Consider the following 21,582-nt stretch of genomic DNA (forward strand, 5'->3'; position numbering starts at 1 on the left):
TATTCTTTCAAATTAATCAAAATAAAATAAATACATAACTAATCCCTTAACAAACTAAAATAATGACATTTTTAATAAATAATGAAAATGTTGCTAAGGAGTCCCACTTAAAGCTAAAATATTGTTGTTTTGAAAATTTTCCCAAAAAATTATTCATCTTGAGGGGCGAAAATAAAAGACGATGACAAAATAAGGGCAAAAGTGCAAATGAGTTCGTTCTTTCCCCTTTATTGGGCTCTGCACTGGGCCTGAATAAAATCGCGAAACCCCACGGCCCAACAAGAAAGCTGCTCCGTATTATTTCCTTACGAATAGTATAATTAGAAGATTATATATTTACAAACAACGGCAAATAAATTGGTATTTTCTTAACAGGGATCTATACGTTTCTTGGTCCTCAAGTCGAGAGGTCACTCGGATATCAGAAATCAGTTCAGATCTTTGAGCTTAAGCGCCATGGCGACCGAAGAAGACGCCGTCCGACGCCGTACTGCACTGGCCGATTATCGGAAAAAGCTCCTTCAGCACAAGGAGCTTGATGCTCGGGTTCGGACAGGTGCCGTTCTCAGAAATCTTAAACCCTAGTTCTCTTTTTCTGACATTGATTTCGGTGGCTGAAATATTTTTTGTAGGTTTAATATCACTAATTGCTATTATTTACTCCAAAATGTGGTAAATTTCATGGATATTAAAATTCATTATCGATGCTTAGGACTTTTGTTATCATCAATTACTATTATTTACTCCTAATTGTTGTAAATTCGCGAATATTGAAATTCAGTTCCGATGCTTAGGGTTTTTGTTCTTTCGATGTTCCTTTTATTGTAGGTAAGATTAGATATTGTGTTTTCTGTGGCAAAAGAGTAAACATATTGATTATTGACACACAACTTTTAATGTTTGTAATATAATGCAGGATTATTGACGCACAACTTTTATTGTGTTTTGGAAGGGTTAAATTTAGGCTAAGCTTCTCATAATTCAACTTCTCCAAAACTAAAATTAAGATCCTAATCAGTGGGATGATTAGAAGTATTTATAATAATGAGCAAATGGGAATGCTGAAAAAGATCAAAATATCCTTAAACTAGAAGTTCAAGGTCTAGTAGGGACCATCCCACTCCATTTTTGCCCCACGGCCCAAATCACTTGACTGAACTTTTCTACTTTGTGCAACACATTTTGTGCTGCGGCACAAATACGTGCTATAGTTTCAAGTTTAATGCACTTTAACACTAATTTTGGTTTCTTTGGTCCTTCGTATGACTAGCATGTCATCTTCCAATAACATTAGCACATGAAAGTATTTGTAAAGTATTTCCAAGCCTTCGAGGTCATCTTCTATGCATGCTCCCTTGGATGCTATCACGCTACCAGTTTCCAACAATTCAAATGACCAATGATTACACTTTTTACTTGCTTCAGGTAAGTAGATCATAAATGATTAGCATAGGGGTAATTAGTCTGTATCTATCTTTAGGCAAAACTTTTGGTGATAAAAATTGTGAAAAACCAAATAAGACAAGACAATGCAAGTGAATAAGTCCATTAAACTACATGTAAAGGTGGCCTACTGTAAGAATGATTCATAAAGATTGAATTTAACAAATGTTCATATCTTTTCGTAGTTGTCTAGAATTCTTGTTCGTCGGACAATAGATTCCTTTTCTGATAATTAACGGGATCTTTTTGGGGGAAACCATTGGCTAGATCATGCCAATTTGTTTGGTGTTTCCATTTGTTAGATTTTGTTTCTTCACTATTATGCCTTTCTACTCCACTAAGTACAAGTGCGACTGGGTTGGGTTGTCATACTTCATCAGTCAACCAAGTATAGCTCGATGATCTATTTAAGCATGCTTTGACGTATTTTAATCTATTAAAATCATCTATCCTTTTGTTCAGAAAGGGTGGTGTAGCTATTCTGATACAGATCCCTACTATAGAACCCTCATAAACCAAAGCTTCTTATTTGGAAATGGGAGCGTATGCATGTGCTCGCCCAATATATTCTCCGACTTTGGCCTTTGTTTCTTGGAGTTTGTATAACCTCGTTTGTTATACATCAGAGATTGAGATATATGGATCAGTTTTTTGTTATTAGTGATCCGGGGCTAGTGATACATTTTGTAGTACTTCATGACTGTTCCTTGATTTTTTATTGTTTTTCACACCTTGACTAATTCCACGGGATACCTGCCACCTACCATCAGCAACAGGTGCCAGGTAACTTAGTCCACCAAGGCTAGGACAGATGAGAAGAAATCACTTAGTGTTTTATTTGTCTCTGCTAGGATTTGACGGTTTTGAACTTGAAACCTCATGGCTCTTAACCCACTTCGTTGACCACTAGGTCACACCCTTGAGTGTTGTTCCTTGCTATTTCTTCCTTCTATTATGTTGTGTTCCATAATCTAATAAGCAACTTAATTCTTGGTCTTCATAATATTTATATTCTTTTTGATCTTCTATTACTGATTATAAAGTTACTCTTCTCAGTGAGAGAGAACTTGCGGGCTACCAAAAAGGAATATGCTAAAACAGAAGATGATTTGAAGTCACTTCAGAGTGTTGGACAGATCATAGGAGAAGTGCTCCGACCTCTAGATAATGAGCGTTGTAAGTACCCTTTATCCTGACTAATATTTATTTACTTTCTTGCTCCAAGGAATGCACTATTGATCACAAAGTGCTTATTTTCCTTTTTTTTTTTACATGAAATAAGTTACTAAGAAACTAGCATGAAGCTATGGGACTAATCAGTATCTTCCATTACCTTCTCAGTGATAGTAAAAGCTAGCAGCGGTCCGAGGTATGTGGTTGGCTGTCGCAGTAAAGTTGACAAGGAAAAACTGACTTCAGGCACACGAGTGGTTCTCGATATGACAACACTTACAATCATGCGGGCACTCCCCCGTGAAGTTAGTAGTTCTATTTTGCTTGCAAGCGTTAAACGTCTGGGCCTACATTTAAAATTATTACATTTGTCCATCCCCAATACCTTATGATGAGAAATTAATGGCAGGTTGATCCTGTTGTATACAACATGCTTCATGAAGATCCTGGCAACATCAGTTACTCTGCCGTGGGTGGACTGTCAGATCAGATCAGGGAGCTGAGAGAATCCATTGAGTTACCTCTAATGAACCCTGAGCTTTTCCTCCGGGTTGGGATTAAGCCTCCAAAGGTAAATCATTCAACATAATTTTTCCGCGTTATTATACATTTGTCGGCATGGGCAGAAATGCTTTTGCTTGTAATATCACTTCTGAGGCGACCGAGGCTTTTGTCTCAGGGTGTTCTTCTCTATGGGCCACCTGGAACAGGCAAGACATTGTTAGCCAGGGCAATCGCTAGCAACATTGATGCCAATTTCTTAAAGGTCTGTGTACTAGAGCTTTAGTAATATCTCCAGTCTAATAGCATCTCATTATGTGGCCTTTTACAATTGGTGATTGCTGCAGGTTGTATCAAGTGCCATTATTGATAAGTACATTGGTGAGAGTGCAAGATTAATTCGGGAAATGTTTAACTATGCTCGTGATCACCAAGTAAGACTTTAAATAGATTTGCTGCATATATTGGGAGTGTTCGACTTGATGAATGATTCCGGAGTTGCCTTAAAATGTTGACACTTATTATCTTTATTTGTAGCCCTGCATCATATTCATGGATGAGATAGATGCAATTGGTGGACGTCGTTTTAGTGAGGGAACCAGTGCAGACCGTGAAATCCAAAGAACGCTCATGGAGTTGCTCAATCAGTTGGATGGATTTGACCAGCTTGGAAAGGTCTGTATTGATCTTAAATGTATATTTCCAAGAAAATGTGTTGTGATTGTCCATGATCTAAGATGCACATGCTTTCAAGTTTCTCTTTGAACTCTCTTAGTTTGATTTTCCCTGCCGTATCAAAAAGAATTCTTCAAGTTGGGTTTTTTTATTAAGGCAGGAGATTAGTCGCATATAAATATACTGTTGGAATCTGTGCATAAAATGATACACCATTTAAATGACCCTATGCTTATGTTTTCTTTCTTGGCTGTTTTTTCTTCTTTTTTTTTGGTTTTTTGGAGGGCGGGGGTGACATTAGGGCTTAGATTTTTTTTATTTTCAACTCTTGAAATTTCAAGCACAGAATTACACAGTAATTTTTTAACATACTCCTGAAGAAGAGTAGAATGCATGAAACAGGAGGAAGATATTGTTTGTTCACCTGAACCTATTTAATCATTTATTCTTTTTTCAGGTAAAAATGATTATGGCAACAAATAGACCTGATGTTTTGGACCCAGCTCTTCTTCGTCCTGGTCGATTAGATAGAAAGATAGAAATACCCTTGCCTAATGAACAATCAAGAATGGAAATCCTCAAGATCCATGCTGCTGGGATTGCCAAACATGGTGAAATTGATTATGAGGCTGCTATTAAGCTCGCTGAGGTTTGCTAATGATGCTAACAAGAAACACTATTGTACTGCTTCTATTGCATCAAAGTTTCTGATGATTGTTTTACCTCAGGGATTTAATGGGGCTGATATGCGGAATGTTTGCACTGAAGCCGGTATGTTTGCAATTCGTGCAGAGCGTGATTATGTCATCCATGAGGATTTCATGAAGGTAATTTTTTCTTTTCTTCTGAAATTTCTGTTAGGAAATCGGTAATTTTTTAATTTCACTGACAGACTGTTTTTTGAGTTCCACTCTATTGAGGTCTTCACGCTACCAAAATGTTGGTGGTGTTAATTAAAAGAGAAATTTAGTGATTCATGGTAATTCTATATTCACATGCTATTATGTGAAGCACTCTGGTTTAGATTTTGTACAACTACCCTGTGTACCACGCTTAGGGGTCGTTTGGTAGAGTGCATAATTTTAAAGAATAATGCATGCATTAGCTTTGTATAATAGGAGTACCTTGTTTGGCACACTTTGTCAACCTATGTATAACTAATGCTTGCATTAGTTACACTCTATTGTGTATTGAGGTGTGTATTTTTCTAATATATGGAAATTCAGGTATTAGTAATGCTTGCATTTAGCATAATTAAAGACCTCATTGCCCCTCAAAAGTTTTTTTTACATTTTTTTCACCACAATTGTGGAGGGTATCTTAGTAAATAATTTTTTTTATGCAATGCATGCTATTTGAATACACCAAACCAAACAATGCATAAGAAATAATCTATGTATAACTAATTTCTAATACAATCATTTTACTAACACAAATGTACCAGTAAAAACTCTATTTAGCATTATTTTTGTAGACCCTACCAAATGACCCCTTAATTTCTTATTTTAATTAAAGAACGCTTGAAATTCTTTCTCTTAGGAATGTAGATCAGTAAGTCGTATATTTCACATTGGAACTTTGTTTCGGAAGAGATGTTGTTTATACAATGATAGTATTATGAGTTAATTTCTTTTTCCTATTTGTCATTATTTGAACTTTGTTCCAGAGAGATACCTTGTGTTTTCTAGTACTTAATGAGTATTATTTTTCATCTTCCATTGCCTGAGACAACTTTCTTGTAGGCTGTAAGGAAACTGAATGAAGCAAAGAAACTTGAATCAAGTGCTCACTACAGTGCTGATTTTGGTAAGGAATAAGCATGTGGGTGAATGCCATGGACCAATTTCAATGGTATGATAGCGCCGGATGCGGTCTTTGGTTTGCTGTACCATTTGAGTTTGTTTATTCTGTATTTTAAATTATGTAATGCAGAATCCTCTTTCTCTGAAAGCAGCTGCATTTATTGTGTTTTCATTCTCATGATGTTTGTTGAAGGATTGGTAGAATAGAATACGGTGGATGTTTATTTACTGTTTTTTCGTTGCTATGTACTGAATTCTGATTGGCATTAGGCCCAAAAAAAAGGTTTTAACAACAACCTAGTGTATACCCCACAAGTGGGTCTGGAAAGGATGGGGTGTATGCATTATCTTACCTTTACAAAGGTTGTTCTTGGTACACGGGCTATTCAATAAAAAAAATATTTTCACTACAGGGTTGAAAAATACAAGAGTAATACAGCAGAGGGATCCAATCAACTCTGTTTAGCTCAGGATCTTTGGTAGTATAATTAACACTGAGGAAGCACAAGCGATTAATTAATTGTGAAACCCAGTATTTTGTGTTCTCTTCCAATTTTATATTTTGTTGTAAAATAACAAGTAGTCATTCTGATTAAATAACTAACAACAGAGTACCACCATAATTCAATTCAAAATTTAAAATTGATGTAGAGACTCAGCAGCAAAGTAATCAATAACTATGATATTTGCCAAAGGCGATTTGAGCCAACACAGTGAAACACAGCAGCCTCTAGTGCCACTGCAATGCATCCAAAGCTTGTTGGTGAACTTGTTTATCACCGGCTGCCACTACATTAAAACCTGCTAAGCGAAGTTAGGATACAATTCACATATCGAATTGGAGGGCATATTTTTAGACATCCAAAGGTTAGCTTGTGTATATGAAATGATAATTTGAAATGAGAACAGAGCTAAGAATTACTTGTGGCAGGTGAACCAGCAGAAGCTTTCCAATTAAAATGTTGTCCTTTCCAGTCGGTTATTGTTCCTCCAGCACCTTCTATTACTGGTACAAGTGAGAGGAAGTCGTACGGCTGAAATTGTTTTTTCTTTTAAATATCAGCATAAGAGGTTATGAAAGTTAAAAAAGCAATTTAATGTCACTGCCCACTGGCTGAGGGATGTAAAACAGCAAAAATTTCACCCTGCATCAATATATTTATCAGGCAGTAGGGATATATTGATATACCGAAACTCTAATCAGTTACCACTCCATTTGACATGTTCAATGAGAATATGGTTGCTGTCCTCTATAAGGAAGGAAAAGGCTCATACACATATTTGGCAAGTTTAATCATATCTTTATTAATCTAGGCAATAGTGCAGAGAGCAGAGTAGCTGACCTTAAGACCAGACTCTATTACAAGATCCACAAATCCAGAAGCCAATAGGGCATAAGCATAGCAGTCACATCCGTACAGTGGAACTTTCACCTGTAACAGAAATACAGGAAGAGATAAGAATTCATAGTGGAGGAAAGAAAGTGCAACTTATTCATTCTCTTCTTCCTCTTTAGTTTCCTCCTACTCAGATCTTCTCGTTGCCCTTCTTGTTCCTTCCTCAGTTTTTGCCTATCTTGCCATAATATTAAATACCTTGCTTCTAACACGAGCAAAGGCAATCTCAGCATCCCCTTCGAACAAATGTGGGCTAGTAGTGTACCTGAACTTGAAAGAACGAAAATGAGAAAGTAGATGCAGCACATATTGGTATCCCTGATAAGTTGAACTGATACACAGAATACAAGTACTCAAATAATGGTTGGCAGCTAATCTTTAGAAGGGACCTCAATGATTGGGAAATAGATGAATTTGCTCACAAATGCTTGACAGTGTTAAATTTTAGGGAAACAAGAAAGATTCAATGTTTTGGACTGCAAGCAATGATGGAAAATTCAATGTCAACAGTTGTTACACTATGCGACAGAAACAACACTGGATGTATGAATCAGATTGGCAATGGAAAACAAAAGCAAAGGAACTTGTCTAACACAGGATAATCTACAGAAGGGAGGCATTATTTTAAGTATAGATGCTACACGTGTGAAGAAGAGTTAGAAACAGTCAATCGCCATCTCATTCATTGTGAAGGCAAGGTAGTGTTGGGAGCTACTCAACAGGATTTGTATTAATTGCATTATGCAACCAAATGTAGGAGCCTACTGGAGAAATTGCAACATCTGACAATGGCTAAGAGTCAGCAGTCAATACAGAGAAGAATTACCTACATGTCTTTCTTATGGACAACATGGCTGAAGGGACAAAACAACATGCATCCAGGATAAAAACATAGATGTCTTCTGAATTTATTTTTTGGTGTAAAAGGAGTGTTATGGAAAACATGGATGAGTATTTGAATTTCTTAGGAGAGATGGGACACATATAGTTCTTTTTCTGCTTCAGGCAGTAGTTTAGTCTGCTGTATTTTTACCTTCTTGGTACCTTTATTTATAAACATTTACCTTTTCAGAAATAAACGAAGCTGAGTAACAATGTTGTATTTTTGGAGAGAAAGGGTTCCAAGGAGAAACATACATGTAGGCTTTTGAAAGACTTGAACAGTTGCGTGTGGATATTTCTTGCCCATTCAAGGTAGTTCGTCGCCCACTTAAACCAATCCACCTCTCTCTCAGTACAGGCTGGTCAATAACGCCAAGAATCTAGAAAAGCAGAAATGAAGAGAAGATCATGTATACACCAACTTTCGAAACCACAGATTACCTGCATAGTGGGTCTCACAGTCTTACCGTAGCATAATATAAAAGGAGATTACCTATGGTATCATAGGCTGGAACTCTCATTACATCAAGGGAAAGCTAAATAAAGTGGTTCTAGAGCCAAACACAATATTCCTAACACGAGCGAGCCCAGATGGCAATAGGGAAAAAAAACACCTACACGATATTGCGTTGACAACTACTAAGATATAAAATACAAGAATCTACATGATATTGCTAATTTCTTAAATAAACATCAATATTCTAAATTCAGGACAAGGGAGCATCTATACAATCATACAATGCATTCAGGAACTATGCATATACCAAATGATTTAGAACTTTACTATTGTGAGACAAACGAAACGAAGAGGTCATTAAGCATGTTCTAAAAATGGATATTCAGTTGTATTTAGTCCACCAAACACAAAATATCCTTTTACTTTCTGTTATATATTATGAGTACCTATCTCCTTTTACTTTTTTATAAGTTAAACATGATTATAGGTTCTACTAAGAGCAAATTTTGTTAGCTACAGTTACAAATCAAAAGTATGCCAACAGAAGCCTTCTTAGTGTAAATACTTGACTAGGCTTCTCACCAACAAATGCTGTCACAATGCCAACAGAATTTGGGAGAAACATTGAAAGTTGACAGGACTAAAAAGCAAGCTTTCATTGATCTAGTAGCGAGCAAGGTTTTTTATTGATATAAATACAATCAACTGGCTGGCGATTCATACCGGTTTACCTTTGTACAACAGAGCAATAAGAGTGCCAAACACAGGTTTCCCTGCAAGTAAAAGGTATCCATATGAATGAATATTTGAACTATAAGTTGAACAGAGTTGATATGAGAAAGACAAGCAGGTACCTGTAATGAAACTCTTAGTACCATCTATTGGATCTAAAACCCAAACATACTCTGCAGTTTCCTCTTGACACCTCCATCCCTTCTCCTCTCCATAACTATCACCAAGCAGTTTAAATACAAGTTTTCAACATACAAACATACATATATGGCTTGATATATGAAATAGAGACGAAATAAATCAAATATAGACAACACACTGGCCATGACACATTGCAAAATATCAAGAACATATACGGATCTGTAAGAGTTGCATTGACTCGTATCTGTCAAATTAAGTCGTTTTCCTTAGATTTTAGAACAAATATGTCGGAGTAGGCATCTCTAGCTTGTGGAGCTCCTAGAAGTGTGGAAGGTATTCAACTAAGGATTATCTTATCATCTCGAATGAATGCTCTTTTCTCAATTCTGACCTTCTGTATCGGCATCATACAAGTAAATAGACTGAACTGTACCAGTTAAAACTTAAAACTTACGGAGACCTCACTTGTATTCTACTACAGCCTTATCAAAGTTCAGAGGCAAATGTTGAAAAAGTTCAATTCAGGGGGAGGAAAATGTCAAAGATTATACAAAGCTTTTGGCTTCTTGATATTTGTTGCAAGCCAAAAAGACCTTCAAGTAATTGGTTTCACTGACTAAGATCATTTAACTGTACAGTATCTCTACTTTTTCTAGACAACTTTGGTTCTCGGTAGAGACACATAGGCATATCACAAAATAAGTTTACAGCAAGTGCATAACCAAAACGAGATGGTGACCTTTCTCGAATGGCAAATATAAGATTATATTCGCAAATCACAAGTATCGTATGCTAACAGTGATACTAAAGCAACAGTGAGGCCAAGCTGAAAATGCTCATTCCTACCACAGGCCACTTTCAGCTCCAGCAATTGAATTACTAAAATAGGGAAGTTTTAATTTTTACAAACACGCATTAGAAATCAAATACTATCATACTGGCACTATCAAAACTTGTGCGAGCTTAACTAACTCACATTGCATGGGAAGGGAAATTCTCTTGAATTATCTTCACCATGGATTCCTCTGCCGCTTGATCAGCAATTGTCACCGGACCTTAACCACAAATTTATAAAAAAAAAAAAAATTAAAAAATCACTGGAAAACTGAACTCCGCAAGCAATTTATCCGCGTAAAATCAACGAAACACTCACTTAAATCTTCTTTATCGAGAATATCGAAGCTCTTCCGGAAGTATTTGCGAATGACTTCACCAGCAGCATCAGCAATTTTGTTACTAACAGCTGCGAATTTGTCGAGGTCTGAGTCCTCAACTCCTAAATCAGCAATCTGTGCTTGATTAGGGAGCACACAATTCGAAGTCATCATAGGCGACGCCAATTTGATTCCGTGCGAGATCGGAAACGAATTGATATCGGAATGTGGAAAAGCAAGCGAACCGGAGACGATTTTCCGGCTATTACAGCCGGAGAATGCAGAGATTGATGAGGAAAGAGGTAAAGAGTTGCGGGGAGATAGAGAAAGGATTTGCATCTGCATTTGGAGAGCTTTGTTTAATAGGCGGGAAAAGGACGGGTTCACGAGACAAAGATCGGGTGGGAGTTGAGAGTGAGAAAGAGTACTGGTGGCGTAATGAATAAAGCGGCTTATTGAAAAGGGCAAGTATGGAAGATGATGTGTTTTCCACCGTCCGATGCGTATAACGTTTTTTGTTTATTGTTCTCTTTTTAAGAGATCATCTTATTTGAGTCAAACTAATAATTCGAATCGATAATAAGATTGTTAGGGTAGTGGTTCATATTATTGGTTTGTTGTTTTAATAATTATTCAATATTCTATGATTAATGGGGTTATTGCCTTAGTTGTTCAGGTCCGTAACCCAACAACGCTGATGTTTTAATAAAGGCATATTCATGTGGAGTTTGAACATCATAATCAATTACTCTCTCGAATCATTCGTCTACGAGAGGGAAAAGTGGTAAAATCTTTACCTACATTAGTTAATTGTTATTGAATTCAGTGTCGCTATAATTTTAGAGACATTTACAAAGAGTGTTTTTAGCAGCAACTAAACTATTATTTTTTTATTAATTATCACTAAAAATCATTTTTGATATAGTGTAGGCTCAGTGTAAATTCACAAGTGAAATTTGTAAAGAACAATATGTACACAATCTTATCTTGTTCATACTTTAAAAAGCAGAAAGACCGTTTTCGATTAATAAAAGGTGAAATTTGTAAAGAACAACATGTACACAATCTTATCTTGTTCATACTTTAAAAAGTAAAAAGACCGTTTTCGATTAATAAAAGGTGAAAAGCAGCAGATCAACTTACAAGTATCTCTGATTGAGGTGCATCTTCATCATCAACTATACACTATAATATTATCTCACACTTCTCATTTTTTCTAAATTTGAATACTCCACAAAGAAAAAACCACTATTTATACTATTTCACACTTCTCCCATTTTTTCTAAATTTGAATACTTCAGAGAGAATAAAAAATGACTATTTATAGGTGAAAAGGTCTCACGTAATCAATGTATAGAATAAAAAATACTCCCTATTTCACAAAAAATGATTTAGTTTAACTTGACACGGAGTTTAAGAAAATAAAAAAAAAATTGAATCTTGTAGTCCTAAATTAAAATTATGTCAAATGTATAAAATTGTCTTTTAATCTTATTGCCTTAAAAATGTCACTAAAAGACTGAAATTAAAATATTATAAAAAAAGAAAAAGTCATTCTTTTTTAATTTTAAAGAGACTAAAAAGAATGAACAAAAAATGAGATCATTCTTTTTTAAAAGGATGGAATAGTAATACTATTAGATAAATATAACAGATATTAGAAAAAAAAAAACTAATGGTTATATGAGTTGTATAAAATCTAATCAGTTTTGAATACTCTTGACCCGACAACCAAAATCTTATCAGGTTTTGCATACTATTAACCATGAATAATCAATAATTTATATAGGCATTCCTGTTTTTTTGGATGATGGAATGAACGTGGTGTCTGAGCCAGATTTTACCCAACTCAACTAACTCCACGAAATACTTACCACCTCCCACCGGAGAGGCATAGTACTACCAAATAGCAGCAGCTGGAACTGAAACAAACCGTACATTTATGTATATAACATCAATTGAACTTACACCACTGCTCTACGATAAGCATATACCGAACACAAGTAACTACCACGATATAAAATCAAAGAGTTCGCACATCATAAATACAACATTTCTTATTCCATTTAGGTAGGGCTATTTATCTAGTGATGACCGGGTAATTTCTCCTTGATCTTCTCCATCATACTCTTCTTCTCATGCTCTGGAGCAGTAGTTGACATCCCACTCGTAGTGGTCGTTGTGGCTCCAGTCCCAATACCATGGGCGTGGGGTTCCTCACCCTTGTGCTTACCACCTATTAATTTCTCCTTTATCTTCTCTTTCAGCCCTTTCTTCTTCCTCCTCCCACCTTGTCCGTCATCCTCCGACTGCACCACAGTAATTAATTAATAATGTTATAAAGGCAATAAATAGCTTGTGATCACTTCAGTAATTAGACTAAAAGGGAAATAAAATCAAGTTTAAATTCTCTCTAATTAGAGTAAAAAAAAATATAGAATGAGAAGTTGAGAAGGCATGTATGAGATGGATATAAAAAAATGCAAGATATCATACCGAGTTAGAACTTGAACTGCCAGAGCGGTGAAGCTCTGTCGTCTTGTGATGCTGTTGCTCCGATTGTATTGTTTTCTGGTGCAACTTTTCACCAATTGTCCCAGCACCAACACCTAAGACGGCACCAGCAGCAGTACCAGCACCTAAGCCAGTTGTGTGGTGTGATTTTTCACCAATTGTAGGAGCATCAGTACCAGTACCAATACCTAAGCCAGCTGTGTGGTGCAATTTTTCACCAATTGTAGGAGCAGCAACACCTAGCCCAGTTGTGTGGTGCAACTTTTCACTAATAGTCGGAGCACCATAGCTAGCCATTTGTGGCAATTTTTCACCAACTGATGCAGCACCAGTGCCGGTAGGAAAAACAGTTGGAGCAGTAGAGCCGGCTGTGGTTGCAACACCAGTAAGGTGCATAGGGTTTCCGTACTCATCGGTCAGCTGCACTGGATGACCGTATTGGTCGGTCAACTGAATTGGATTTCCATGTTCATCACGTAAGTCCGCCATATCCTTCCTTCACAAAAGCTAGATAATTGAAAACAAAATTTGGAAAATCAGATCTTCTTTTCTTCTCTTCCTTGTTTAGATTTTTAGAAAAGCTAACTGGTGATTTTTAAATTTAAAAAGGGTAGAGACGGTGGAGCATCAACTGCTTCTACATGAGTGCGTTTAACTGGATAGTTACACGTATGCAGGAATAACACCGCCTAAGCTGCCACGTAGGAGATTGAGGACACGTGTTTCGGTGTAAAACGACAAATGAATATCAAATTGTCTCGTTTCGTTAGCAGTAGCTTCATTCTGCTCATCTAATCGACCGATAATGGACAATACAATTCTTATGTAGTTTAGATAGGCTTAAAAATTAAAGGGTAATTCCCGTACATAAATTATCTTTAGTTCACGCAACATTTAAGAAAAAGGCCGCATTTTAAGGAGGCGTAATTAAACTTATCGCTAGGAGTTCTGCCCCCCTCCCCCACTAAAAAAAAAACCAAAAACACTTATATTGTTATATTCTTAGATTTAAATTCGTGACCTATGAATTATATTGAGATAATTCTATGATTGTTTTACTTTTTTCTTAATTATTTTAAATAGGTTTGCCATTTGCGGGATTTAATTAATTATTGCATGTCATTAACATTTTAAATTTATAATTGTGTTTGTTGTAAAAAAGTAATTTATAGGCTCCTTTAAGTCGTTGCACTAAAATGTTTTGGTTTGTTAAATAAAAAATCCCGATACTTTCCTTCCTCTAAGTTTAAATTATGATACGTCTCCATGATATCATAGTTGAGCGGCTCTGTTACATTTCATGTTACGTTTATATGTTTCCTTTTCAATTTAGAAATCAAATCTTCACCAAAACAAAGTGAAAGTTCAAATAGGATTTGCCGTTTACAAGCTTCTGTATCATGTAAGCATTTCAGTCTATTGAAAAGAAAAACTATCCTCAAGATAGACCATTTCAGTTTATTTTCCTTCTGCTGAACTGTTTTTTGGTTAGTGCAATCACATTTCAGGCAGAGACGAGAGGGGTTGAGTTACTGCTTTATGCTGGACCCGTCATTTAGAAAAAAATGATGTTCCTGTAACAACAATACCATGGCTAAAAAATCATTACATCTTCAGGCAGGCATATAAATTGTCAAGTTACCTGCTGTGCAAGTTTAGAGATAAGTACTTAAGAGCATACAAAAGTCTTGGGGATAATTTCATGCCCTTGACAAGGAACAACCAAATTTTGAATGTACAACATGATAACTACCAGCTGATAACTACATTTTTTTTTCTTTTCCTATATAAGGAATTGATCATTCATCTTTTAATCCCAATTTCTTACATTGTATACTTCAGAACCTAACCTAAATTCTAGGAATCCATAACCGCCAGCAAGAACCTGACGCTATTATGCCTCTCTTACTATCCTTCCAGGTGAGAGAGCTGACCTGTGCCACCTGTGGAATTGACAACAATGCAATTCAGTAGTCAGAAATGAGATTAGATACATTACTAGAGAAGCATCTTTGTGAGTTATATCTATCAGAACATCCAACTGCATTTCAGAAGAATATAACATGCAAGAAAACATTTAGGATATTCCCAGATGAAATTTATTCGGTAAGAGCATTTATGTTGTTACCATTATCATCCACCGCATTACTCCTTGCTCGATCTTGTCCAGAAAAAACCTTTTTTCCTAGTAGAAGGGCTCTCGGAAAAGGATTTTGACCCCTTCAAACCAAATGAAAAATGACGCAGCAAAAAAGGCTTTCCTGAAGAGCTCTTCATACTGCTGGAACTTGAGCTCATCTTGAGACGCCTTCCACCATGTCCACCACTTTTCTGTCGATCAAATAAAGCAAGATTGCAACTAAAATCACTGTCAACAACCCGATTCCGGAATCTCTTTCGAGCTTTCAAGTCCATCTGACTTTTCAATGCTTTTTCTGACATCTTCAATGCCTGCTTCTCCCCAAAAGTACAAATAGGACAAGCTGGGTCATACTTGTTGAATTCTGGCGTCATACTCTCCAAACACTCAGCATGGAAAACGTGGCCACAAATTAGTACAGAAACAACAACAAGTTCATTTGAGGACCATGAAGATCTCTCTGTTAACAGTTTTGTACAAATGCCACAGGTTTGGAGATCTATAAAAGGTGAACCAGAACTCCAACCACTAGCTTTGCTCATCTTGTCACGATGGAAACCCATGGATTCACTATCGAATGACCACCTATCTCTACGAGGATTTGCAAGCAGGTCAGAGAAGGCAGGAACAGACCATCCATCTGATGATCCACCATTTGAGCCCCTGGTTGATTCATTACTCCAACTAGGGAGCATGAAGGACGATGATTCTTCAGAAATTGAGAATGTAGGTGACTTTATTCTGGGTATATGACTATCAGAAACTCGTCGTCCCAGCTGGTGTCCGGAAGAATATTGAGGCAAAAGAGTAGAATTGGCAGGAAGCAATTGACTTTTTGTTGATAAAGGAGATGCAGATAATGATGAAACAGAGGGATCGGATGAAGACAGCTTTAAAGGAGAGGGGCATGGCACTGCTGTTGACTCAAATGATTCTTTGACCTAAGTACCAAAAGAAAGAAAATCAGAGAAGTCAAAAACATACGAGACATGCCCAGAAAATATCTTCAGCCAAACTTAAGACTGCATTGTTCTTACCTCTCTGGAAAAACTACTGTTAATCTTACAAAGTACAAAAAGCACATTATTGTCAACCAATACCATACATCAGTTTCTCTTTCATGTTCATATAGAACTCAAGGCCGGGAAACAGAATATCCTATTTTAATGTATGTCCTTGAATCTTACAGGTCACCAAAAGAATAATGCAAATGACATTCCATTTACAGAACTGACAAACTAAAATCACCAAACTTTTTTCCTTCACAACGCATGGTCATACTCAACCTCTGGTCACAAACAGACCTAGAGAGTACAAAAAGAGACGGACATCTCTTAGATATGTAAAATAAGACATGTATAATCACACGTCTGGTTTGGTTAAACACCACATCCAACCAATATGTCTGGGGTTCAAATCAGCAAAGGAGCAATGACGGGAGAAGGCCACTGTTGATTTCCAGACAAGAGGGCTTTGGAGTTAACCATGTACAAAAACAAAAATTCAGTACTACTTCCTAACAGCTGCAGAGAATGGTCACCAAAAGTAGAACGAAAACCATATCCAAAGAAAGAAATATCAAGCAACTTCGAAGAACACAACCATTTATTGCATAATCTCATTTTTAAGATAAAGAGGGGGAGGAAGTGAAAAAGTAAGCATCTTCTTTCAGTAGTGTTTACTTAACTAAAAATTCAAATCAAATTTTTTATTCAAAGAAAACAATAATGCTTGGAGATAAAAGTCAGCAGCACAATAAATCATGAATTAATTTACAAAAAAAAATCAAAAATGCGTGGGAGATCAAAAGCTTCTACTGGTCCAAGCATTTGAACCCCAACTTCATGGAAACTAATCCAAATATTTTAAACACCAATTATTTATATTTACACTAACAGAACAATAAAACTCAAGGACCACCTACATCATTTGAGCTAGTGACAAGTCAATAATTTACTTTTCCAGGATGAATGAAGTCCAATTATAGTCGAATGATGTGAACCAGCTCATATCACTCAATGGCAATTAAGTCTTAGGTTGGATTTATTAGATTAACCTTGAATAGCATCTCACAACATAAAACAAGAATTTAATGATATTCTCAGAATAGCCTGCAAAAGCAAACCTGTAAACATCTATCCAGTTCAGCTCTCTCCTTATGGAGTGCGAAAACCATGTCAAGAACTAGACTATCCTTCACTCGATCTCATAATGCATACACATAGAATTGAACAATTCATTTTATGCACTTAAGAGGGGGGGGAGGGGAGGGGGGGACAACATGCAAATCAGAGAGAAATGAAAAATGGATTGCAAGCTCTTCAATATACAGTCAGTATTCTCATGTTCCTTTTATCTTCATTTTGGAAAATCATCAGGTATTAGCACCTCCATTAAGTAAGGTAAAGAGAGAGCCATGTTAAGGTTTACCAGATAGAGGAAGCATCGAGTTCCCCGTGTTGCAATCAAAAGCTGGTGACTTCTGCAATGCAAGTGATCGAAAACTATCCAATGGACTACCCTCTTCAGAGGCATAAAGGGTTTCTACAGTTGTTCCAGATTTAAACTCTAATCTATCATTCCCACCAACTCCATCAGAAGACCAATTGACTGATGTCTCCTCTCCAGCAACACGTCCCCGACTATCCCAACGAAAGCTCCATGAAGGCGAGTATCGAACATCGCTCTGTAAAGTTTCGCTGGTTGATCCATTTATGACCGCTCTATCTTTAGCAGCAACACAACAAGCTGAACCCATGTTTTCTTAGGTACAAAATGTGAAATTCATAGGCAGCTAAGAATCACATCAATGATAACACCAACAAGTTCACTCAACAATGAATACTTGAGAACTTAATTTTCTGAAGCAATAAAGAGAAAATGAAGTGAAAACTCACAAAAACAAAGGATCAACACTCAAAACTTGTATATGTGCTTATGTCTACATTACATTATCCTTTTGGTACACAAAAAATAAGAAAAAGAAATATCAATGAAAACAGAAAAAAAAAAAACAAAGCAAATGGCTCCAGATATGCTGCTTTAATACATTTTATATTACCTTGACTATCTCAAGGCAATTCAAGATCCCATCCTCACAACATAATATCTTATAACAATTGGTGGCATTTTAAAGAAAGTTCAAGACCTTACACTCCAAACTTGGACAAATCACTCTGCCCCCAACAAATCCCACATAGAGCACTCACCCAAATATACACCCCTTCCAACACAATACTTGTTGATCTACAGAGGATGCTATGGGCACTACAAAAGATGGGAATCCAGGCACACTCTTTAAAGAGAGAATGCTTTCTGTAACATAAAATTTCACATATGCTATAGCAATAAGTTGATAATTTTGGAATACGACAGTTCAAATTTCTTTTGCTCAAAATCAGACATCAATATCATGAATCGAATGATGGCTTCATCAAAGAAAAGCATGCCCGTGAAAAAAAGCATCATGGTGAAGAATTGCAATACCATCAGACCAGATGAACTTCAATTAGCAAATCTGGTAAAATAGTAAGTAGTCTCGAAGACCCTTCTTAATAATTAATATGCACAAAAGCACCATATGCAATAAATACAGCTCACAGGATCCTCATAACACCGCAAAGATTTATTTCACCGGGGAAAACTAATTTTTAAAAAAGGAATGAAAACCTAAGAACATAAAAACAGAAGCTAAAGTCGATTTCATATGCTAATTTGTGGGAAAAAATATTGCAGTTCAAACCCAGGCATAACAGTCTAGAAAAAAAGCCCTAAAAGTAAGTACCGAACACTATAGAGGTCACAGAGATCCGAAATAGCAGCGGAGAAAAACAGTCATAACAATCCAGAAAAATGAACACAAATTATCTACGGAAACATCGGAATTTCCATATATATATATATATATATACACTCATCAAACCAATCCTACTCGTATCTATTCATAAAACTCACACATTTCTACAAATAAATCGATTTATATTCATACAATAAAACACCGACAAGTACTTAAATCGCCGTGAGAAAACAAACCGGCATGATCGAACCTACCGTTTCACCCGTCCAGCGGCCGTCGAGTACGGCGGAGTGAAGTTGAGTTTTAGTTGGGAAAGGAGGCGTTATGTGTGAGATATGTAGAGAAAGAAAAAGGTTTTAGAGTGAGAAAAGGTTCTGATTCTTCTTCTGCCGAGTTGCAGAGGAGAGAGAAAGACAAAAAGGAGTGAAGTCGTTTTAGACGACTAATTTGGAACTCCGTCCAACTATCTGTAGCACGTTTCTGCCGTGAAGAATCGTTCTATTTTCACGGCGTTAAAACGAGACATCTTAGTGGCGCTGTTTGTTTGTTTGTCGTGTTTTTTTTTTTTTTTTTTTACCTTTCCTCTCCCACCCTTTTTTCTTTTTTGGTGACTCGAACTCGCAATCTTCGGGTTGAAAGTGAGAGGTGCTTACCATCCGAGCAACTCCTTCTCGTCTTGTCATGTCTGTTAAAGTTACCCTTTTTTAACAAAAAAATAATATATAATAATAATAATAATAAATTAACTATATGTAATTTAATGAATGAAATCTAGAAAAAATAGAGTAATTTCAGTAATGAAATCTGAAAATGACAAGGTATACACACTTTACTTCTACTTTAAAAGATAAAAAACTATTTTTAATAAATTTTCGATCAAAAAATAATACAAAGCAAAAGAAAAAAGATTATTAATAAAATACAACAATAATAACATACTGAAGCAAAGAAAGTAAGAAAACATAGCTACTCCTATAAAAATATGAAAATGGAACAGTAGCTACAAAAGTCTAATTAAAAAAACAAAGGGCTTACCATAGAGTATTTTCCGAAGGGAAACAACTGTGGCAGAGATTACAGCGGATGTGTGTTATTCTTAACTGAAAAAAAAAATTGTATATAGAAATAAGCTGGTGTTGCTAGAAGTGGTACGTTGCGTTTCAGTTTTTGTACTTCAGGTTTTATGTGCACTAGTTCTTTATTTCGAAAATTTGTCAGAATGGGACAGTGAAAAAAGGTAGCTTTAAGTCTTTAAAGTGATTTCTTATATCGTACGCGGAGTGCGCAGTACGCATTCCATAGCTTACAAGTGACAAGGAAGTATCATAAAATTTGAGAAATTAATTTTGGGATTGATTCCTTAATTTTGTCATGTGAGTGGCATATTCATCAATAAATTGCAATTAATTTGGGAGATCTACAAGTTTTTTAACCACTTTAATGCAAGCAGTAGTTATTTTAAATATATATTTAAGCTTCAATGATAAAAAAATTGTTTGAAATATTACACCTAACTATTTATTTATTTTCTTTCACATTCAATATATGCTTTTAAGAGTTTCACTAATTCAAAATTATACTAATTTTTTTTATATTTAAGGTAATTAAATCATCCCTTAAATCAATCATATCGTTCTAAATAATTTCATATCTCAAATCAATATTGCAACACAGAAAAAATTAAATAAAACTACTACAAGTTCTTCATACAACATATAAATCCGAGGTAGGATATATTCCTAGTCAATATAGAACCAAAAGTAAACATTCTAACTCGACTGAAATATAGTTTCAATAAAGGGTAAATTACATAAATCCCATAGTTTTAATATGAAATTACAATATATCTCTAATAAGTTTCTAATTACATTAATTTCTTAAAAATTAAAAAAATTGGATACAATAATTGAAGCTCGGATACATTAATATGTAGCTCGGATACATTAAATATTGTCTCGGATACATTAATATGTAGCTCGAATACATTAAATACTGGCTCGAATATATTAATATGTAGCTTGGATACATTAAAAACTAACTCAGATACATTAATATGCAGTTCAGATACATTAAAGAAATAGGGGATTTTGGAAATTTTTAAAAGTAATAGAGAATAATGAAAATAAGTGAAACAAAAAATGTGTATTTCTGTAATTTGTCCTTCAATAAATTGATATGGGATTGTTGATTTTTCAATTTTAGCACTTTGGTGTATATAACTTTAAGAGCTAAGTGTTAAATTTTTCCGTAAATTAAGAGAAAAAAAAGGGACCATTTTGCATATAAATCTTGAACATATATTATTCTTCTTTCGTTAACAAATCTTGAATACATGGCGACAAATTATGTTAATGAGTCAACCAAATATGACTTCTTCTATAATAAACTATTACAATAATAATAACAACGCAATCAATAATTATAAACAAGGTTTGAATGAGCGAGGATACGTATTATTCTTAATTCTTCCTAAATTTTAAGGAGGCAAAAATGTTTTTAATAGATTTTCTCCCTCAAAGTAAAATATATTATTAATCAAGTATGAAAAAGAAATTTAAAAAATTATATTGAAAATATAAATGAGGAACTTTCACATATAGCAAACACAAAATTTATATTTGTATGCTATAACAAAGTTTGCATAATTGCGCTCCATAGCAAACATAAATATGTATATTTCACTATACATATACAAAAGAAAACAGTTGTATAATCTGCTTTGGTATACATATACAAAAAGATCAATTGTATAAAGTGAGAGAGGCGAGTGAGAGA

General features: G+C 35.4%; 3 protein-coding genes across 3 annotated transcripts; 1 reads left to right on the plus strand and 2 right to left on the minus strand.

Annotated features, from left to right (window-relative positions):
• Positions 1-387: 387 nt before the first annotated feature.
• LOC102589500 (26S protease regulatory subunit S10B homolog B-like) lies at positions 388-5,890 on the plus strand. The gene is given in 10 exon segments (NM_001288015.1): positions 388-556; positions 2,500-2,619; positions 2,785-2,921; positions 3,026-3,187; positions 3,296-3,382; positions 3,465-3,551; positions 3,655-3,792; positions 4,250-4,441; positions 4,521-4,619; positions 5,535-5,890. Coding segments are annotated over 10 exon segments (1,197 nt in total). The 5' UTR covers positions 388-456; the 3' UTR covers positions 5,610-5,890.
• Positions 5,891-5,979: 89 nt separating this feature from the next.
• On the minus strand, positions 5,980-10,924 carry LOC102589172 (bifunctional phosphatase IMPL2, chloroplastic). The gene is made up of 9 exons (XM_006361968.2): positions 10,357-10,924; positions 10,180-10,258; positions 9,185-9,279; positions 9,054-9,103; positions 8,129-8,253; positions 7,190-7,256; positions 6,938-7,027; positions 6,517-6,628; positions 5,980-6,395 (listed from the first exon to the last, which is right to left on the minus strand). Exons 1-9 carry the CDS (start codon positions 10,700-10,702, stop codon positions 6,325-6,327), a joined length of 1,035 nt encoding a protein of 344 aa, XP_006362030.1. The 5' UTR covers positions 10,703-10,924; the 3' UTR covers positions 5,980-6,324.
• Positions 10,925-14,457: 3,533 nt separating this feature from the next.
• On the minus strand, positions 14,458-19,223 carry LOC102595396 (uncharacterized). Its single transcript, XM_006361986.2, has 5 exons — positions 19,062-19,223; positions 17,437-17,872; positions 16,049-16,072; positions 15,000-15,952; positions 14,458-14,814 (listed from the first exon to the last, which is right to left on the minus strand). The coding sequence occupies exons 2-4, from the start codon at positions 17,767-17,769 to the stop codon at positions 15,017-15,019; spliced, it is 1,293 nt and encodes a 430-aa protein (XP_006362048.1). The 5' UTR covers positions 17,770-17,872; positions 19,062-19,223; the 3' UTR covers positions 14,458-14,814; positions 15,000-15,016.
• Positions 19,224-21,582: the final 2,359 nt, after the last annotated feature.

Source organism: Solanum tuberosum, unplaced genomic scaffold (assembly GCF_000226075.1).
Source record: "Solanum tuberosum cultivar DM 1-3 516 R44 unplaced genomic scaffold, SolTub_3.0 scf00377, whole genome shotgun sequence".
In the NCBI taxonomy this organism is placed as follows: domain Eukaryota; kingdom Viridiplantae; phylum Streptophyta; class Magnoliopsida; order Solanales; family Solanaceae; genus Solanum; species Solanum tuberosum.